General features: G+C 40.2%; 1 protein-coding gene across 1 annotated transcript in view; it reads right to left on the bottom strand.

Annotated features, from left to right (window-relative positions):
* The window catches only part of myom3 (myomesin 3), a 50,544-nt gene that overhangs the window by 13,848 nt on the left and 19,884 nt on the right, over positions 1-16,812 (bottom strand). The window contains exons 11-19 of the mRNA XM_079228208.1: positions 14,477-14,618; positions 12,575-12,774; positions 10,981-11,034; positions 8,666-8,793; positions 6,165-6,348; positions 5,133-5,307; positions 4,826-4,947; positions 3,579-3,766; positions 46-172 (exon numbers count right to left, since the gene is read on the bottom strand). Coding sequence (XP_079084334.1) covers positions 46-172; positions 3,579-3,766; positions 4,826-4,947; positions 5,133-5,307; positions 6,165-6,348; positions 8,666-8,793; positions 10,981-11,034; positions 12,575-12,774; positions 14,477-14,618 — 1,320 coding nt within the window. The remainder of the gene's footprint in view (positions 1-45; positions 173-3,578; positions 3,767-4,825; positions 4,948-5,132; positions 5,308-6,164; positions 6,349-8,665; positions 8,794-10,980; positions 11,035-12,574; positions 12,775-14,476; positions 14,619-16,812) is intronic.

Raw genomic sequence — 16,812 nt, 5'->3', positions numbered from 1 at the left:
TCCACTCTGGACCGATCTGAAGGTGAAGTGACATGCTCTCCTCACCTGGCTCTGGCATGGTCCACTTCTCACACAGGAAAGCTTCACTGGCCTCAGATGGCTTCCCGACGCCGGCCATGTTGGCAGCAAACACACGGAATTGGTAGAAGTTTCCACTTGTCAGGTTGCAAACCTGTGGATTCACATCAGGCACAGAACAACTGATTCACTCTGAATGGTCATAGTATCCTTACTATATAGCTTACTTTTAATTAGAAAAATGGGACAAATGGATTATATTACATCTCTCAGCTTAATTAAGCCAAACATCTTTAGTTGAGTGCTGGTTTTCTTTCTTTGACCTCTGAAGTTTGAAGATTCAAAACTATTCAGGAGGTAAACAGAAACATGCTGGTGCACTAATGATCACACATGAAATGTCTATTTGAGTTTTATGTTTGTTAACTCAAAGAAGAGAAGACAAAATTAACTATATATTGTAATTATCCTAATTTCTCCAGTACAATACAGTGCTTGTTTTATCAGAGATTTGTGGATCTTATTTAAATTAGTTACATTGTTTTTCTTTGTGTGGCATTGTTTAAAAATGTATGTGAGCATAAAACCTTTATTCCAACATATAAATAAAAATGGCTCACACTTTTTTCCTCGAGGAACACACGGATTAGTCTGCACCTAATCTCATAGGACCAAAGGTCCCTGGTTGTACAGTTACACCCCTCCAGACTCAAGCAGGCATTTTACAAGGTATTAGCTCTGCTGTTGACACAGCATTTTTTTTGCAAAGCCCCTGGGGCACTTTGGCTTTGGGAAGAGAAGGGATTCAGCCTTATTGATCGGCTCATTGATCTTCCTATTCACAGCCACTTAGACTTTAAGGCCCTTATCACCTCGGTGAATGGTTGTGAACTTGCTGCTGCTCACAGCAACTAATTGACACAACAAGGGGGAGCTTATTTCACAGTAATGGCAATTGCTATCTAAACCCCCCACCACCACCACCTATATATACCAGTCCCTTCATTATCTATAGATCCTTCTCTAACCACATTTAGATAGAACGACAACCTTATCAGATCGATATACAGTTCACCCCGAGGAACGCAGAGGTGAACTGTCTGCCAGGAGAGTAAAGCTTTCATCCACTAGATGGCGACCAGGCTCCACTTGAGTCATTTGGCATGTATGTTTTTTTCATCTTCCAGTGGGACATCCAACTTTGTTTGTTCTCGTCAGTGAAACATCAGCAGGGTCGGCTGATAAGAGACTGAAACCATGAGCGGTGCTTCATCATGACGAACTCACTCACAATACAGCAATCCTGATACCCCATTTATATTTACTTTTAGCAGTGATTGGAAGTAACTAAGTACATTTACTTAAGTACTGTTGTGGGGCTCACATTAATAATGGGAACGATAATAATAAGAACTGGACATGGACCCCCATATTCTCATTGTTTATTATTTTTTGTTTTGTTTGTTCGCCTCGCATGTGTTGATCTGCAATGGAGGTTTGGATGGTTAATACTTGATACGATGAGTAAAGCTCAGGCAGGCACGTTACGCTCCTTTCAATCAGTAGTAGACTAAAACTGCCTGCAGCAAGCAGTTGCGTTGCTGATCCGAGTGTATTCCTGTGGTTTCAGAGGTTCTTTAAAACCCATGCACGCCTGGATGTCCTGTGTGTCCAAGTCTATTCTCAACTGCAATTCTGACTTCCCTTGCATAATGTTCATTTAATGCTTCTTTTAGTTCTACTCTGCTGCATTTACAGCAGGGAGATATTGTACTATTTTATTCCATAATATGCTCATCTGACATCTACATACATGTGACATGCAGGTTTAAAAAAAGAAAAAAAAGAATTATAAAACTAACTACTACTCAAGATTATCCGCAGCCTCTTGTTGTGAGCAGTTATAAAGTGCTTACAACAAGGTCATGATTTATGGAAAGAGACATTGCTGTTGAGTTGTTTTTGTTGTTGTTGCAGACGTCTCTACAGCCGATACTTTCAAAACTAATAGCACTATGGGCGGCAAGAGGAAAAATATTTTATATTTGATATTTTAGGGTGAACTGTTCATTTAAAGTACATTCTGATGATAATACTTCTGTACTTTCCCCTGTAGGTTGTTAAATGAAGGACTTTCATTGACAAAGTCATGAACATTTTCTGCACACCTTCAAACCTAAAAAAGAATCAACATTCAAATTCTGATCTAAATTGCAACGAGGAGGTCGGCAGCTGGATTTAAATGACAACATAAAACAGCTGAAGTGGGAAGTGGAGACGGCACTCGTGAGGGAGTTGATATTGCTCACTTGCCCCAAAAGGGGGAGCTGCATGTTCTCACCAGAGGGTTCCTTCTGGGAAAAGGTTCTCCAATCCTCACGACTCTGCACCTCACACCGTGTGGGGCTAATCTGCCCATACAGTCATTTCATTTCTAATTGGCTTTGTTTTTCCCTGGAGCTAAAAACAACCACTCACATACAACACATTTGAACGACGTCTAATTAAGGAGCACCTGTAATCTCTGCGAGACAGGTTGAAGATTTAACTTTGCTCCAGGTCTCCATGGACACTGCTTGTTGCCTAGTGACACAGCCAATATGGATTAGGGAGCTTTAGCCAGTATTTCCTTTACTTTGAGGCTACTGCTAAATGGAGAGGTAACTTGTATTTGTATAATTATAATAAAAGGAAGCCCTTATTGGATATAATGACAAGAGATGTCCTTCTTACTTGGGAGGATTTCTAATGTTTGTTTCTCCTTCATCTTCTTCATCAAAAGCTGAAAAATGTATTATTTGTTGTTGTACATTCAGCGAACAGAACAGACTCTTTGTGCATTATGGACACTGCAAGTTCACATGTGCATTATGTAAAACAGCTTTCTAGATTGCTTCATGCGTATGATGTGAAAGGAAGAAAAGTATACACTTAGAAACAAGAGTCTCTCCTCTGAGAGACTGTGCTTTACACGCTGTGACCTACATGTGAAAGTCGGCGTGCGTACATGCTCACAATGACATCGCTAACATGTTAATGTTCAGCAGGTATAATCATTTTAATGTTCACTAACTAACGTGTTAGCTTGCTAAATTGCTATTTAGAACAAAAAAAGTACAGCTGAAGATGATGGAAATTATATTGTGCCAACCCATTTTATTAATTTAGCCTTATTTCATCTTTATTTAATTTAGGAAGGATACTCCCATTGAGTTTTTTTAGGTCCTGGCCAAGAAGGCAGTGTAAAAGTTTCATGACATAAAAACACACATAGCAACACAACAGACAATAGCAGATAACAACATGTCTCTGTAGCTCCTGCTGCTACTAATCATTTTTGGCGTCAGTAAAGAACATAGATAAGGAGGCAGTCTGTGGAATATGGCCTGATACAGAAATGTGTATCAATGTCCCGCGGTTGTTTAGAGCGGACAAAGAGGTTAAAAAAAAGCCCAAGAAATGTCAACCTGTTGGTGGCGCTACAGGAAAAGTGAGAGGATCACGGGTGGACTGACTGACTGACTGACGTGCTTTGAGCACCATGCTGGAGCATTACTGACCTTAAACTTCCTCTCTTTGGCAGGCTCGACGTTGACCTCCCTCCACGGTTTCATGCCCTTTTCCATCTGGTCCAGGTAGTATCCACGCACAGGGTCTCCCCCGTGGCAGGCAGGGGCCCTCCAGCCCAACACCATCTCTGAACCCGTGCACAGCAGCAGGTCGATGGCAGAGGGAGCAGAGGGAACGGCTGGATCGAGCAGAGGGGATTAAAACAGAAGAAAGCATTATAAGTGACAGGAGAGGGAATCTCAGAAGACACCTATTCTTGTTAAATGGACCGAAAAATGCCAATAACTCCCAGGACGACTACAACTCCAGCCTAGAGTTATGACCATATTGAGCATTTATCTATGAGAAGGAAAGAAATCAAATAGAGTATGAGATGAATGTCATACTCTATTTGATAAAAATGTATTCCTCCTAAAGAATTGGACTACAGCAATTTATCCTCAGGTAATGGCTGAGTGGCAGAGTAGATGTGAGATATTCTGGTGAGTGAGTGGCAAGGAAAATGAGTCATCGTTGCACTTTACTGCGCAGGCTGCAGAGAGCACTTTATCTGAGACGCAGGAAGTACGAAGCTCTCCAACAGGTACGTCTCTACAATTAGAGCGAGCATGACATGTGGTTGGAGCACAATCTCAGTTGACTACCAGTAGCAGTGATGCATGTTATTTGACATGATTTGCTGTATAAATTGAATAAAAAAATGTGAAAAAAAAATAAAAATCTTAACTCAAAAGCTACAATGAAAGGAAAATGCAAAAAGTGTTCTATAACACACGAACATTTTTCACATGCATGCAAGGCTCCGGAGGCTATGAAAGAAAACTACAAAGCATGAATAAGTCTGGAAACTCTTGTGAATATACTTTAAGATGGAGTCAATAATCTGATAGTTTATAAGTAGGCCAAGGCATTCAGTGTGCAAAAGTAAAATATTATGATCTCACATGCCAAGAAAAGTTGTGTTTTTGTCTAAAATCTAACCTTAATTACACAGGAAATGCTTCCACGGTGAAATAAAACATGTATACCTGCTGTGTTAGTGTTGAGTCGCTCTAAGAATAACACAATATTTCACAAAAATACATTTAAATACATTTTAATCTTTCCTGCTGTAAAATAAATCTGTGCAAGAGTTGCTCGATAAATAAATGTGTGACTAAAGACTTAGAATGTCCTTGAGTTGTGTCCTGAAAGAAATATTGTGTCCATTATTTTGGGACCTCGTGAGTGCACTTACAAATGGCTGCTTTGACGAGGATAGGGTCAGACTCCTCTGAATAGCTGCTGTTTCCTGCTCGGCCCACCGACTTCACTCTGAACACATATTCCTTTCGGTTCTTGAGGCCATGAACTGTAAATCTGAGAAGATGAGACCGAATTCAGGCAGGGGCGAATCACCCACGGCATCTTTAGCTCCATGAAATTACCTGGCTTCATCCAGACTGGTTTATTTAGGTGTAACTATTCTTTATTCTTCTCTTCAGACAGAAACATGACAACTAAACATTCTGAAGACAATTTTTAAACTTATCTGACCCTACTACCTGGTTTTGGAAACAGGCTTGTTGTTGACAGTCTTCCAGTCTTGTTTGCCGCTCTCACTGCAGTACAGGTAGTAACCCAGGACGTCGTCCGTTTCTTCTGGCTCCTTCCACTGCAGCAGCACCGAGGTGTCCGTGTCTCTGATGGCCAGGACGGAGTGGGGTGGAGCGGGCACCGCTGATGGGTATCCCAAAGTTGAATCATCAATAGGAAGTTCAAAAAAAGAGAATCCAATCAGCTCTTCTTTTTATTTTCACATAGGAGTGTTATGCAGAGATGCACAGATATTTAACCTGCGTGGAAAGTTATTAACTCAAGTTCTGCACTTAAGTACAACTTTGAGGTACTTGAACTTAAGTATTTCCATTTCATGATACCTCGTACTTCTATTCCACATTTTTTTTTACCTATGAATATTCCTCCTTAACCGATCGATTTGACAGTTATCAGCTACTTTTCAGATTATTATATAGAATATGATCAACAAACCGAATATGATGCATTCTTAGAGATACTAAAAATAGTTAAAGATAGTTAAAAATGAGCACCAATGAAACAGCTACAACATTAGATTGCTGCTTACATATGAATAAATACACCATTATGATCTAGCATATAATAATGTAACTCTGAAAGGGGTAATGCTGTATCATGAGTTAATTTACTTTTCAGTATTTTTTTTACACTGCAGTATTGCTTCTTTTCACTTAAGTATGGGATCTGAGTACTTCTTCCAGCTTCCATTGAGTTGCAGGCTATGAAACATACTGTACCTTTTCACCAAACAAATCAAGATTATTATTATTATAAACCTGAGGTATTACTGTGTAAATTGTGATCCAGATGCACTGTGCAGCTACACAAGCAGACAGATGGTCTCACAGGAGGTTAACACATCCCCAGAAAATAAAGGTGAACGTTACGATAATCTATGTTGGCACAACTACAGTAGCTCACTACTACAAAATCCAATTGACCTTCACAACAGGCAAAGCAATTGATGCTTAGAGTATCGTACATAGCACATTTCTCACCTTGTGGCTTTCCCAAGGAGATCGGTGCACTGGGCTCAGAGGGGTCACTAACTCCGTACTTATTGATGGAGCGCACTCGGAAGCAGTACTGCTTGCCCTCGGCCATGTCAAACACCGGGAACCTGGGAGAGTTTACCTCCATGTCCAGACTCGCCAGCTCCCAGCTGCTCTTCCCTGCCAGGGACTGATCCCAAAAAGAAAAAAGAAAAGAAACAAAGACAATTTGAAAGCACTATCTACATCTATCTTAAGGACATGCTCATTATTCAGTCTCCTTCAGACATGCTGGAGGATTCAACCTGCTAGGACTGCCAAATACAAAAACAAAGTCCCATAATTAATTCCGATGTTATATAATCTTTACTGTGTGGTTGCAAAAATCTGGAATGGACATGCAGGTAAATTGTGGACAACTACTGGCTCGTATTGACATCTTTCTTCATCTTTGTCAATAAATTGTTGCAGCTAATGATGCCATGTGACATTAACCTTCTCTATTTTATAGTCAGAGTTTACTTTTCTGTTATCCTCCTCAGAGTTACCATTATTTCCTTCTCTAGCTCCCTGTTTGAAGAAGAAAACCTAACAAAAGGGTATATTAAAGAGATCAGGGATTATAAAGTACTTGCTCAAGGGCGAAGGGGATATTTGAATGTTCACCTCATTATATAAGCAGAAGTGAAGCAGCAGACATTTAGTAATTTCAGGTGCCTTTGACAGATTTGACAGTTTTATTACCATGGCAATTTACAAAAGTCCAATAAAAATCTATTTCCTGTGGCAGTTTTCTGATTATTGTAGCCATAGAAGCTGTTGGGTGTATAGGTTGATATTGGAGAGCTGACGCCCTTTATTGTTGTAATGAACAGTTGATATGTAAGAAGAAGACCTTTGTTATTTTGGCATCATTTTGAACACAGAATTTTGAAAAGAAATCACTCTATTTAAGCTGTTTCTTTTATAGACATGCATCATCAAGATTAAAACAGTGCTGCATACATTGCCACTAGAATCAACGTTTCAACTTATTTGAAGCCAAACCTTTAGATCCAAGATCCAGGTAGTTTTAAATCACCAATTAGAAAGTATGCGAGCAAGGAAACCAAACCAATGGCAAAGCGCAAGGCATAAAAGAGCAACATCAAGGTCTGCTCGCTTTTAATGAGTCCACAAATTCCCACCTAAACTGACACAGTGGTAGAAGTGTGCATGTTTCCTCCTCGTGTCTCCTTAATTAGTGCTGCGGTCAGGAGCCTGCTGTTAATTTGGCTCACGCTCGAGCAACGGACTGCATAAACCCAGCAAGCCAATGGAGTTACTGATGATGCAAGAAAATGTATCCTTGTGCTCAGTGGATGTATCTTTCTAATTACAATGGTGGTTAGAGTTTGAATATTATACAGTATCAATCCAATATTTACTCTCCTTTTAGCTCAGTTTTACTCTCCACCAACTCCTGGCTTTTTACAGGTTAAATGCTCCATTATGTCCACTAGCTAATCGCTCACTGTGTCTGCCTTTGGTTTGGTATTGGGCAGGTAAGTAACAGCCGAAAAGATGATAATGATTAGAGCAGTGATTTAAATACAGTTGTGGTAAAATCAAAACAATGAGCTGAAAGCTGCTAAAAAGAACATAAATCTGATTTTGGTGAAATATCTATTGGTTTGTTACAAAACCACAAACCACAAAACCATCTGACCTATTTCCAATTTAAATGTACAGCTGCTTAAACTAAAAATCATGTATTACATAACTACTGCCCATTTTTTAAAGTTATAATACGTTCTCAGACTAACTTCCCACCTTCCAGGCAGCCATTGGTCTCTGATCATTTAAATGTGCTATTTTTAAAACTGTCACCGAAGGTTCTTCTCAATCATTCAGCTTGTTTGATGGCGTGATGTCTTGCAGTCAAAAAGTAATTCAGTGGATTTAAGAAGATTGACATTTTGAGACTTTTTCAGACTTAAAGAGAAAATGAAGAAGCTTCTTTGATGAACAATAAAATGTCTTCAGTCAACATTCAGACCAGTGATTTTCATCATCCCTTTCTCCAGACATTGCATTATCTCAATGACTGAGATGAATATATTGCTTCATAGTTTGGCCTGAAACCTTTATGGAAATGTTTTTCAAAAAAATTCTGCTTGGTCCTATTAAGCAGCAGGAACAACTTTTTCTAGCAACAAATCACTAAAGTTCTCCTTGACAAGCCGACTCTCAAATATCAGATGTCTTCGCTTCCTTGAATTCACCAGCTTTCAAAACCTTCAATGCTCTCCCAAACTTAAAGACCATAAAACTATAATATTATAAACAACTTCTGAAAAAAGGAGGACCTATTTTCAGCAAGTTGTCCTTTGGGAAGACAGAGGTTTTGTTTAGGTGAAGGGTAAGGGGCCAATTATAGAGTTACTGTAATATGAACATTTGTGTGTGTGTGTGTGTGTGTGTGTGTGTGTGTGTGTGTGTGTGTGTGTGTGTGTGTGTAGACGGACCCGCTCCACGTAGAAGGTGAGCGGCTCTCTGCCTCTGGGTTCAGGCTCGGTCCAGCTCAGCACCACGTAGGTTTCGCTCACCTCGCAGGCGTGGACATCGGTAGGAGGGAAAGGAGCTTTGACCTGACCTGCAGAGCAAAGAGATGAGGAGGAGGAAGAGAAGGAGGAGGAGGAGGAGGAAGAGGAGGAAGAGGAGGAAAAGGTGAACAAAGAAAAGTTATAACAAGGTCAGTGATAATGTGGAGTCCAAAAAGTGCTGGCTGGGTTCTTTTAATACTCTTTTTAATCAAAATATTAGCATCAGGAAATGTAATGCTTTCTCTGTTGGATTTGGCAGACACACGATGGGTGGAATTTACCATACTGCCCTAAATTTCACCTCCATTCCTAAAATATAAGTATATCGGATAACAGTCAAATGGCTCGAGTCAGCACACTTTCAATAACTCTCCAAAAGATTCAAGGATGATGGAAGCATTCAGATTTAGTCGAAAGTCTTGCATTTTTGTGTCCGTCTGTCTCTTTGTAAGTCTTTGTTTGTATCCCGCGAAGAGTTACGGAACCGCAGTGAATCAGAGAGGAACTCCAGAGCAAAGGGAGTGCAGTGAAATGAAAGAAGCTGATCTCGTAGAAGCATAGACTGTATATAAGAAAGGGTAGGAGTAGCAGGCCGGTGTGTGTGTGTGTGGTCTGTAATATGTTTCTGTGTAGTAGCTCTGCAGTCAGCACACTGAATTTGAAATGAAACCATGACTATGAGGTTAAAGTGCTGATGTGTCATTTTGAGGGTGAGGTGGATGTTCACATCCATGTTGGGTAAACAGTGTTGGACTCATAGCTCTTTTTTTAAATTGTAGGACACGGCCGGATAATGATCCTAAACATGTTTGTCTGTGATTTTCTGTCTGCCCTGTACCCTGATTGTGTCTTCCTTTCACCTGTGCTGCCCTCATTGTTTCCACCTGTTCCTCGTTACCTTCCTCTTGTATTTAAACCCTGTTCGTCTCCTGTCCCCTTGTCGGATTGTACTGTTTGTTCCTGTCAGTTTCCCCCCGTTAGATGTCCCGTAAGTCTCCTGTAAGTCGCTTGTCTTGATGCCTGTGTGTTTCCTGGTCATTCCCCATCCCTGTTTTTGCTCCCTGTTTTTGCCCTCTGTTTTTCGCTGCCTATTTTGGATTCGTTCTTAGACCTGTTTTAAGCCTGACCTGAGTTTTGTTTTACGGAATAAATTTACGTTGAACTGTTGCTCCGGTATTTGGGTCCTCTCCTTACTCCACACCTGACAATTCAAGAAGTAGTTGTAAAACCAATCAATATTGGAATATTGTTTTGAAATAATGTTTCTTTTTGACCCCTTAAAGTTGTATTTTACATAATAGTTTATTTAAAGGAATAGTACGGAGCTGGAACTAGAACACAATTAGCCAATTTACCAAGATGAACAAGGGATAAGGTTTTTGCTTTAGTAGGTGGAATCTTCAATTTCAAGCTAGCAGTTTCCTGGCCATTAAACAATTTTTGTGGCACACTTTTTAAATAAAATACTTTTTAATCATTGGGCTTAGGGAATGGTATCAAGTTCAAGTGAAGTCACGAGTCATTGGTGTTAAAATCCAACTTGAGTTGTGAGTCTTTTGTGATTAAGTCAAGTCTAAATTCATAAAAGGTATGATTTGTATCTGCCTTGACTCCAATTCATGTGACTCTAGTCGACACCTTGTATTTGGTAGATCCCAAAAAAAAAGCATTTAAAATGTGTATTTGCTTGAATGAAACTTTCTCTCTTCGTCACCTGATTACTTGGATAAAAGCTGTACACAAACACACTTCTCTCTTTCTTTCACACACTTTCTGACAAGCTACTTTCTGCTCTATTGAAGAACAGGGTGAATGAAAAAGTATATGAATGCACTGTCCTTGCTATATTTATTTTCTGGTTGCCTCGTCGAAAACATCTTCGTCCTCCTCTCCCTTTATCTGTCTTTGAGTTACGTTGCCAAGGTTAGCAGCCCTCTTTACAGGCATTCAGACTACCTCGGGCCATTATGTGCATTTAGCAGGACACCACCATTATTTTTACTTCTGCAAATGGGGAAACACTCATTGCCTCAGCCATACAATTACTGCAGCTTGTTGTTGAATATAATATGAAGATGCATTAAGCCACAAGCCCGAGGCAGACTGGCGAGGAGGCGGCACCCTGCGTGCCAGGAAAACATGGATGCTATTTTCAAATCACAGGTGAAAATGTTCAATGCTCATGTTCTTTTTATGACTAAATTATAGACAGGGAAATACAAATACGGCATTCTCACCTTCGAGTTCATCTTTGGTAATGGTGACCGTCCTCCCTCTGTCTACTTTGACCACTGAGAAACGGGGGAGACAGAGAGCGAGATAGGTTGAAGGCAGAGGGAATCATGAGGGAACTCATATCAGTGTAATGAAGTTATATGAGTGGCCGTGATAACACTATTAGAGTTAATGTTAGAGGAGCAGTCACCGGTGAGAGAGCCAGAGACAGACACAAAGAGATTAGAGGGAGCGACATGGAAGGATGGACAGCAGGCTGGAGGCAAGTCAACCTTCTGCCTGTCCTTCATCTGTGGTTAATGATCCACAGCATCGGACCAGAGCCCATCTGTCCTCCCTCGAACCAACACACACACACACACACACAGTCGCACACACTCAGATGATCTCCACAACGTCTCTTTTCGTCATCCCTTCACCGTATGACATATTTAACACAACACCTTAAAAGTAGCTTTTTAAGAAACAGAGTGTTGCAATGCAGGATGCCGGGAAGAAGCTGTCGCAGTGACATCTGCAAGAAACCTTCCAGCGTTATAAAATGAGATCCACATCTGTGCAGATGTTTTCTCTGGTGGTGCTGAAAGTGTGCAGATGTAAACACAGCAAGAGAAGGCAGATGAGGCAATATAACAGCAGGATTGATTGGTTAACACATTGCTGATGCTCTTTGTAGTAGCAGATGCAAATGGGTGACAAATTAAAATGAAAAACCTGAAGAAATGAGGGGGTGAGGCGTTGTTGAATAGTTTGAAGAGTGTGAAAATTATATGAATTGTGTGCTGTGACCCTCACAGTCACAGGTCTCCCCTCTACTTATGTAAGGGATTTTGACGCGAAGTGTTGGACAGAACCACCACCATCATCAAAAGATTAATGCAAGAATGTGTTCATCCCTCCAGTAGATTTCTTTGGACTTTGAAAACGCACGACAAGGAAGACCTTACATGTGATTTTGTTAATTTAATCCAGACCTTGGACTATATATATATATATATATATATATATATATATATATATATATATATATATATATATATAAGAAGTGTGTCGTCATCATGAAGCCATTTTGGCGTCCATATTTGGACTGCGTATGAGTGACGCCGTGGTAGAGACACTATATACGGTTTATGATGGCTCTATAGTGACCTTTCCATCTCCAAGGTAGTCACGCCCTTAAGCGTGCCCTGCTTTATCATCTATTTTACTCTAAATGGCAACATAATTTACAAAACGGATATCATGCTGCTTGAAGACTTGAAACAAGCGATTATGACTATAAACCTAAAGTGAGAACAAGTATACTTTTCTAATATACTTCCATACCAGAGGGTTCACACCCTGATGGCTATAAGAGGGGATGCATGTTTAGGGCTCTTCCTCATTGCCTTCACTTTTCAGAACTGGAGGTTGCCGCCTGGTCCAGAGCCAGGAACACATGAAGTAATGTGGACTGAGAGGTACTGATTGGACAGTTTGCCGCGATTGCATTATGCATCGTCAGCTGAGGTGATCAGGATTTTGGGATAAACAGCAGGCCATGCTGCACTTTTGTTTCACCATGTGTTTATTTACTGTGACTGTCAGAGTGTGTACCTGTGGTCCTGGTGGGTTCCAGGGGGTCTGCGGTGAGGACGGGCTCGGTAGCTTTGGAGGGGCGCCCTGCTCCCGCCTGGTTAACAGCACGGACTCTGAACTGGTACAGAGTTCCTTCCTTGAGCCCAAACACCGGGTAGTAGCACATTTTCTGAATATGCACATTGCAGCGCACCCACTCACCCTCACGGACATCATATCTGAGAGAGAGAGAGAGAGAGAGAGAGGGAGAGAAAGGGAGAGGGAGAGAGAGAGAGAGATTTAAATAAAGGTAAACAAAGAACAAAATACATAATCTTATGGTAAGTATGCACTATGGAAACAATTTTAAAGCATTTTAGGCGACACAACAACACATCTAAGTTCGTAAATATCCCACCCAGACCCACAATTGTGACCAGACACCGACATGGAAAAATAATGGCCCTCAAACCACAGCAAAAACGGCCTTTTAAAGTAGAACGCGAGCAGATTATACAACATCCATAACAAACTGTTGCAACTTGGAGAAAAAAAAACAAAGACAGGAAAGAGTGCAGTTTTCTAACCATAAAGAGGTTGCTAGGGAACTAGGTGTCTTACGTTGTCCTCTCCTCACCCAAAAACATTCAGAAGTCTTCGACACAAAATAAAGAAGGTATGCAGGGACACAAAAACACATATGCAAATATACATACTTGACTTCCATTTAGCAAAGACACACATAAAAATGCACATTTGAACAGGTTTTACACACACACACGCACACATTATGTACAAACACGTACAGGACAATCCTGATTGATTGGTTTTGGTGATAAGTGCAGCACCTGTTCTCCCGCGGGAGTCTTTCACTCTGCTGTTAACATAGTGTTGAGGGCCGATAATTATCATGTATACCATCCATCTTATATGAACATTGCCAAATGGATACAACCTCACTGCTGGCCACGACGAGCGGCATCTTTATCTGCCCTGATCTAATTTCCTCTACAGCAGCATGCAGGTTCAGCAGGATAGATTTACTGTATGTCTATTGTTGACTTGCAATACAGTAAATGACGGTAAACAGGATCTAAAATAAGACTTTATGGAGATTAAATCAGTGTGAGCTCGCTGTGAGAGATTTATTCTTTGTGCTGGACATTCCTGGTAATGGAAAATCAAATGCAGTTAAAAGACTTTTCATCAATACGCTAAATATTTGGTTCTACTAAAGCACTTGTGAAAAAAAGAAAGAAAAATATGAAAAGCATATGAAAAGCAGATTTTACTACAGGTTTATTATTATTAACTAACTGATAAAAAAAATTGACAAATCAATAAACCAGTAATGAATATATTTTTTATATCAGATATTCTAAATATGAAAACAATATACAGACTATCAAATAAAGAAGAATAATGAAGTTAAAATGTAAAGAATAAGTTATTTCAAATTATTTTAACAAATTATGTTTGCAACCTTTTGATTGATCGATTAGTCAAACGACAGACGATTAACCAGCACTCTTTGGAGGATTTGCAGCTAATGTGACAGCAAAGTAAATATCTTTGGGTTTTTCGACAACTGATTGGACAAAATTTGATATTCTTTTCATGACAGCTCGAGCATTCATTGGGCACAAATGTTTAGTTGGGTAATGGAGAATACTATCGTCAGATTACTTGTTAATAAATCTCATAATTAGTTGCTAATTATGATTTAATTCATGTGCTGAAGTCTTGTGATTCATTTTCGAGACGTTACAGACGCTGACACTGGTGAATAGATGTTTTGTGTTATTGAAAGTTTGCAATCACACTCAGTGTTCAAAATCACATGAGCATTTGAAAGCTTCACAACGAGCTCGCTAATCAAACTTCATCGACAGAGAAGTGAAGAAAAAAGGTGAGAAAATCCAGAGATGCAGGCTTATTCACCTTTCCACATAATAACCCTCCACAGGTGAGGCTCCATCAGCACTGGGTGGCTGCCAGGTAAGGAAGACGTAGTCCTTGTTGACATCAGACACCTGGACAGCCAGAGGGGAAGCGGGGCCTCCCAGCACTGCAGCTGATGCGTCTGCCGGATGAGGGGGAGCGAGTCAGTTAGAGAAGGAAACAACGAAGGAAGACTGGAGCAACCGAAGAAATACTTCGGAAGAAATACCTTGTACGCACAAATTAGCAAAGGGAAGAATTTAAACAAATAGGAGATGATATGAATCTGAACTTGAAAATCAGCAAAAAAGAAAAACGAGTGACAAAAGTGATGAAAAACATGGAAGGGAGGAAAATTCCATCTTGGTATTAAGAAGTTAAAGCTTATGGCTTCCACGTATTATTTGAACGGCGAGGGCTAAGGCTGGAGGAAGTAACATATTAACATATTAACATATGTTAACATATTAACATATTCTATAGAAACACAACCAGTGGATGTGAGGCCATAGAGAGAAAAATTAAATGAGAAAATTATGCTAAGCGGATTGAGGAGACGGGATGTGTTCCCGAACCTCTTCTTGAGGCTGGGAATAGATGCCTTTTCCAACAAAACACTCAAGCCAACATCAAGCTCATCTCTTCCCTGTTTTTAATCTACATCCTCATCCTCCCTTTTCCTCCTTCCCTCTCGTTTGTTTTTGCTTGCCTGTACTGCCTATTTGTAATGCAAATATGACGGATGAATGAAGGAGAAAACCCACAAGCAGGACAGTTCGCTGATTCACTAATTAGTACCTCCAGCTCTGGTAAAGAAGCTGCTTAATAAGAGAGAGAAAGAGAGAGAGACCTGAGCCAAGACTTTAAGGGAGCTTTTCATGAAGATTAATTTTACATTAAAGTATCGGCGTACGTGTGTGTGTGTGTTCGGACGAGTGCGATTTTTACATATGTGCACACCAAGTTCATGAATAATTCAGTGCACATTATACTGTGATTGTAGCTGTTACGGTGTTATACATACATGAGTAAGCACTGGTATTATATTGAAAGACGCCAAGCCTCTTTGAAGAGCTGCCCAGATACATTTCGAATGTTTGATGAGTCAAGTGGGGGCGGTTCTCTGGTTTTGCATACGGCAAACAATGCAAGAGAGAAAATAGCAGCCTGTGAAGAAAATATAGTTTCTCTGAACAAAGTTAACAAGCCTTCTACAGCAGAACAGCTTGATTGATGGTGGCAATTCCCCTGTATGAATCAGGGTAGTTTGCTGACAGGAAATGAAAGTAGACCTAAAATCTGGGGTATGTAAATAGTATTTTGAGTGAAGGTTACAATCAAAACACCATTTATCCAGTTTGGGACAACAAATGACGTCCACCCACTAAAAACACAGGTATTTTGGAATGGGTCTCGAGTTCACTACAAAGCCTTCGTCAGGTTTTACAAACAGTAAATGGATCTCTTCAGACTGAAGAATATCATTTGAATTGCTGGTTGGCAGGTTGTTTAGAGACACCATTCAGTATTTGAGGGGTTTCTGATGTAAACTGGTGTGACAGCTATTTAAAGGCCGGCCCGGGACAGATGTGATGTTTATACAGAACATCTTTAAAGGAGTTGTTTGACATTTCAGGATGTGTGTGAGGACACGACTATAAAACCCCACGTATCACCACAACTTGTTTGTTTTTACACTATTTTTGGATGGATGAGATATAAATGAGATGCACTGTTGTTTATAATAATGCCAATTTGTGAGCATTATAGGACCTGGTAGGCAACTTCTGTTTCCTTTGGGCCGAGCCAGGCTAGCTTTTCCCTGTTTCCAGTATTTGTGCTACCCTAACCTGACTGGCAGTAGCTTAGTGTTGAAGGTTTGAGACTGGAAAGGGGGGAGAGAGGGGACAACATGTAGCACAGGACCACGGGTCAGATTCAAACACCCATAGCTGGAGTAAGGGATCAGCCTTGTTACAAGGTGCGCCCGCTCTAAATTGTTAGCTACCAGCAGCCCCAGTATCAATCCTCAGATCATACAAAGATCTCTAGCCTCCTCCAGGGCTTTTGACCATTTCATTGTCTTCATGACAGCCCTGGAAAAAGCTTGTGAGCATTATTTTGCCAAACTATTATTTAGGTTAAAGATTGGAATGTTACTCTCAACATCCTCAACATTTCATTGTGAAACGCAATGAATACTAACAGATTTTGTTAAATAAATAAAAACAACCTGATGTTTGAGAAACAACATAATAATGACACATTTTTAAACGAATTAAAGGATCAAAGGATCAAAGAAACAGGAATAGTATTTACATCAAAACCACTTCCTT

The sequence above is a fragment of the Taurulus bubalis genome, assembly GCF_910589615.1.
Source record: "Taurulus bubalis genome assembly, chromosome: 12".
In the NCBI taxonomy this organism is placed as follows: Eukaryota; Metazoa; Chordata; class Actinopteri; order Perciformes; family Cottidae; genus Taurulus; species Taurulus bubalis.
Note: the sequence above shows the minus strand (reverse complement) of the source record. Positions and strands in the feature narration are given on the sequence as shown.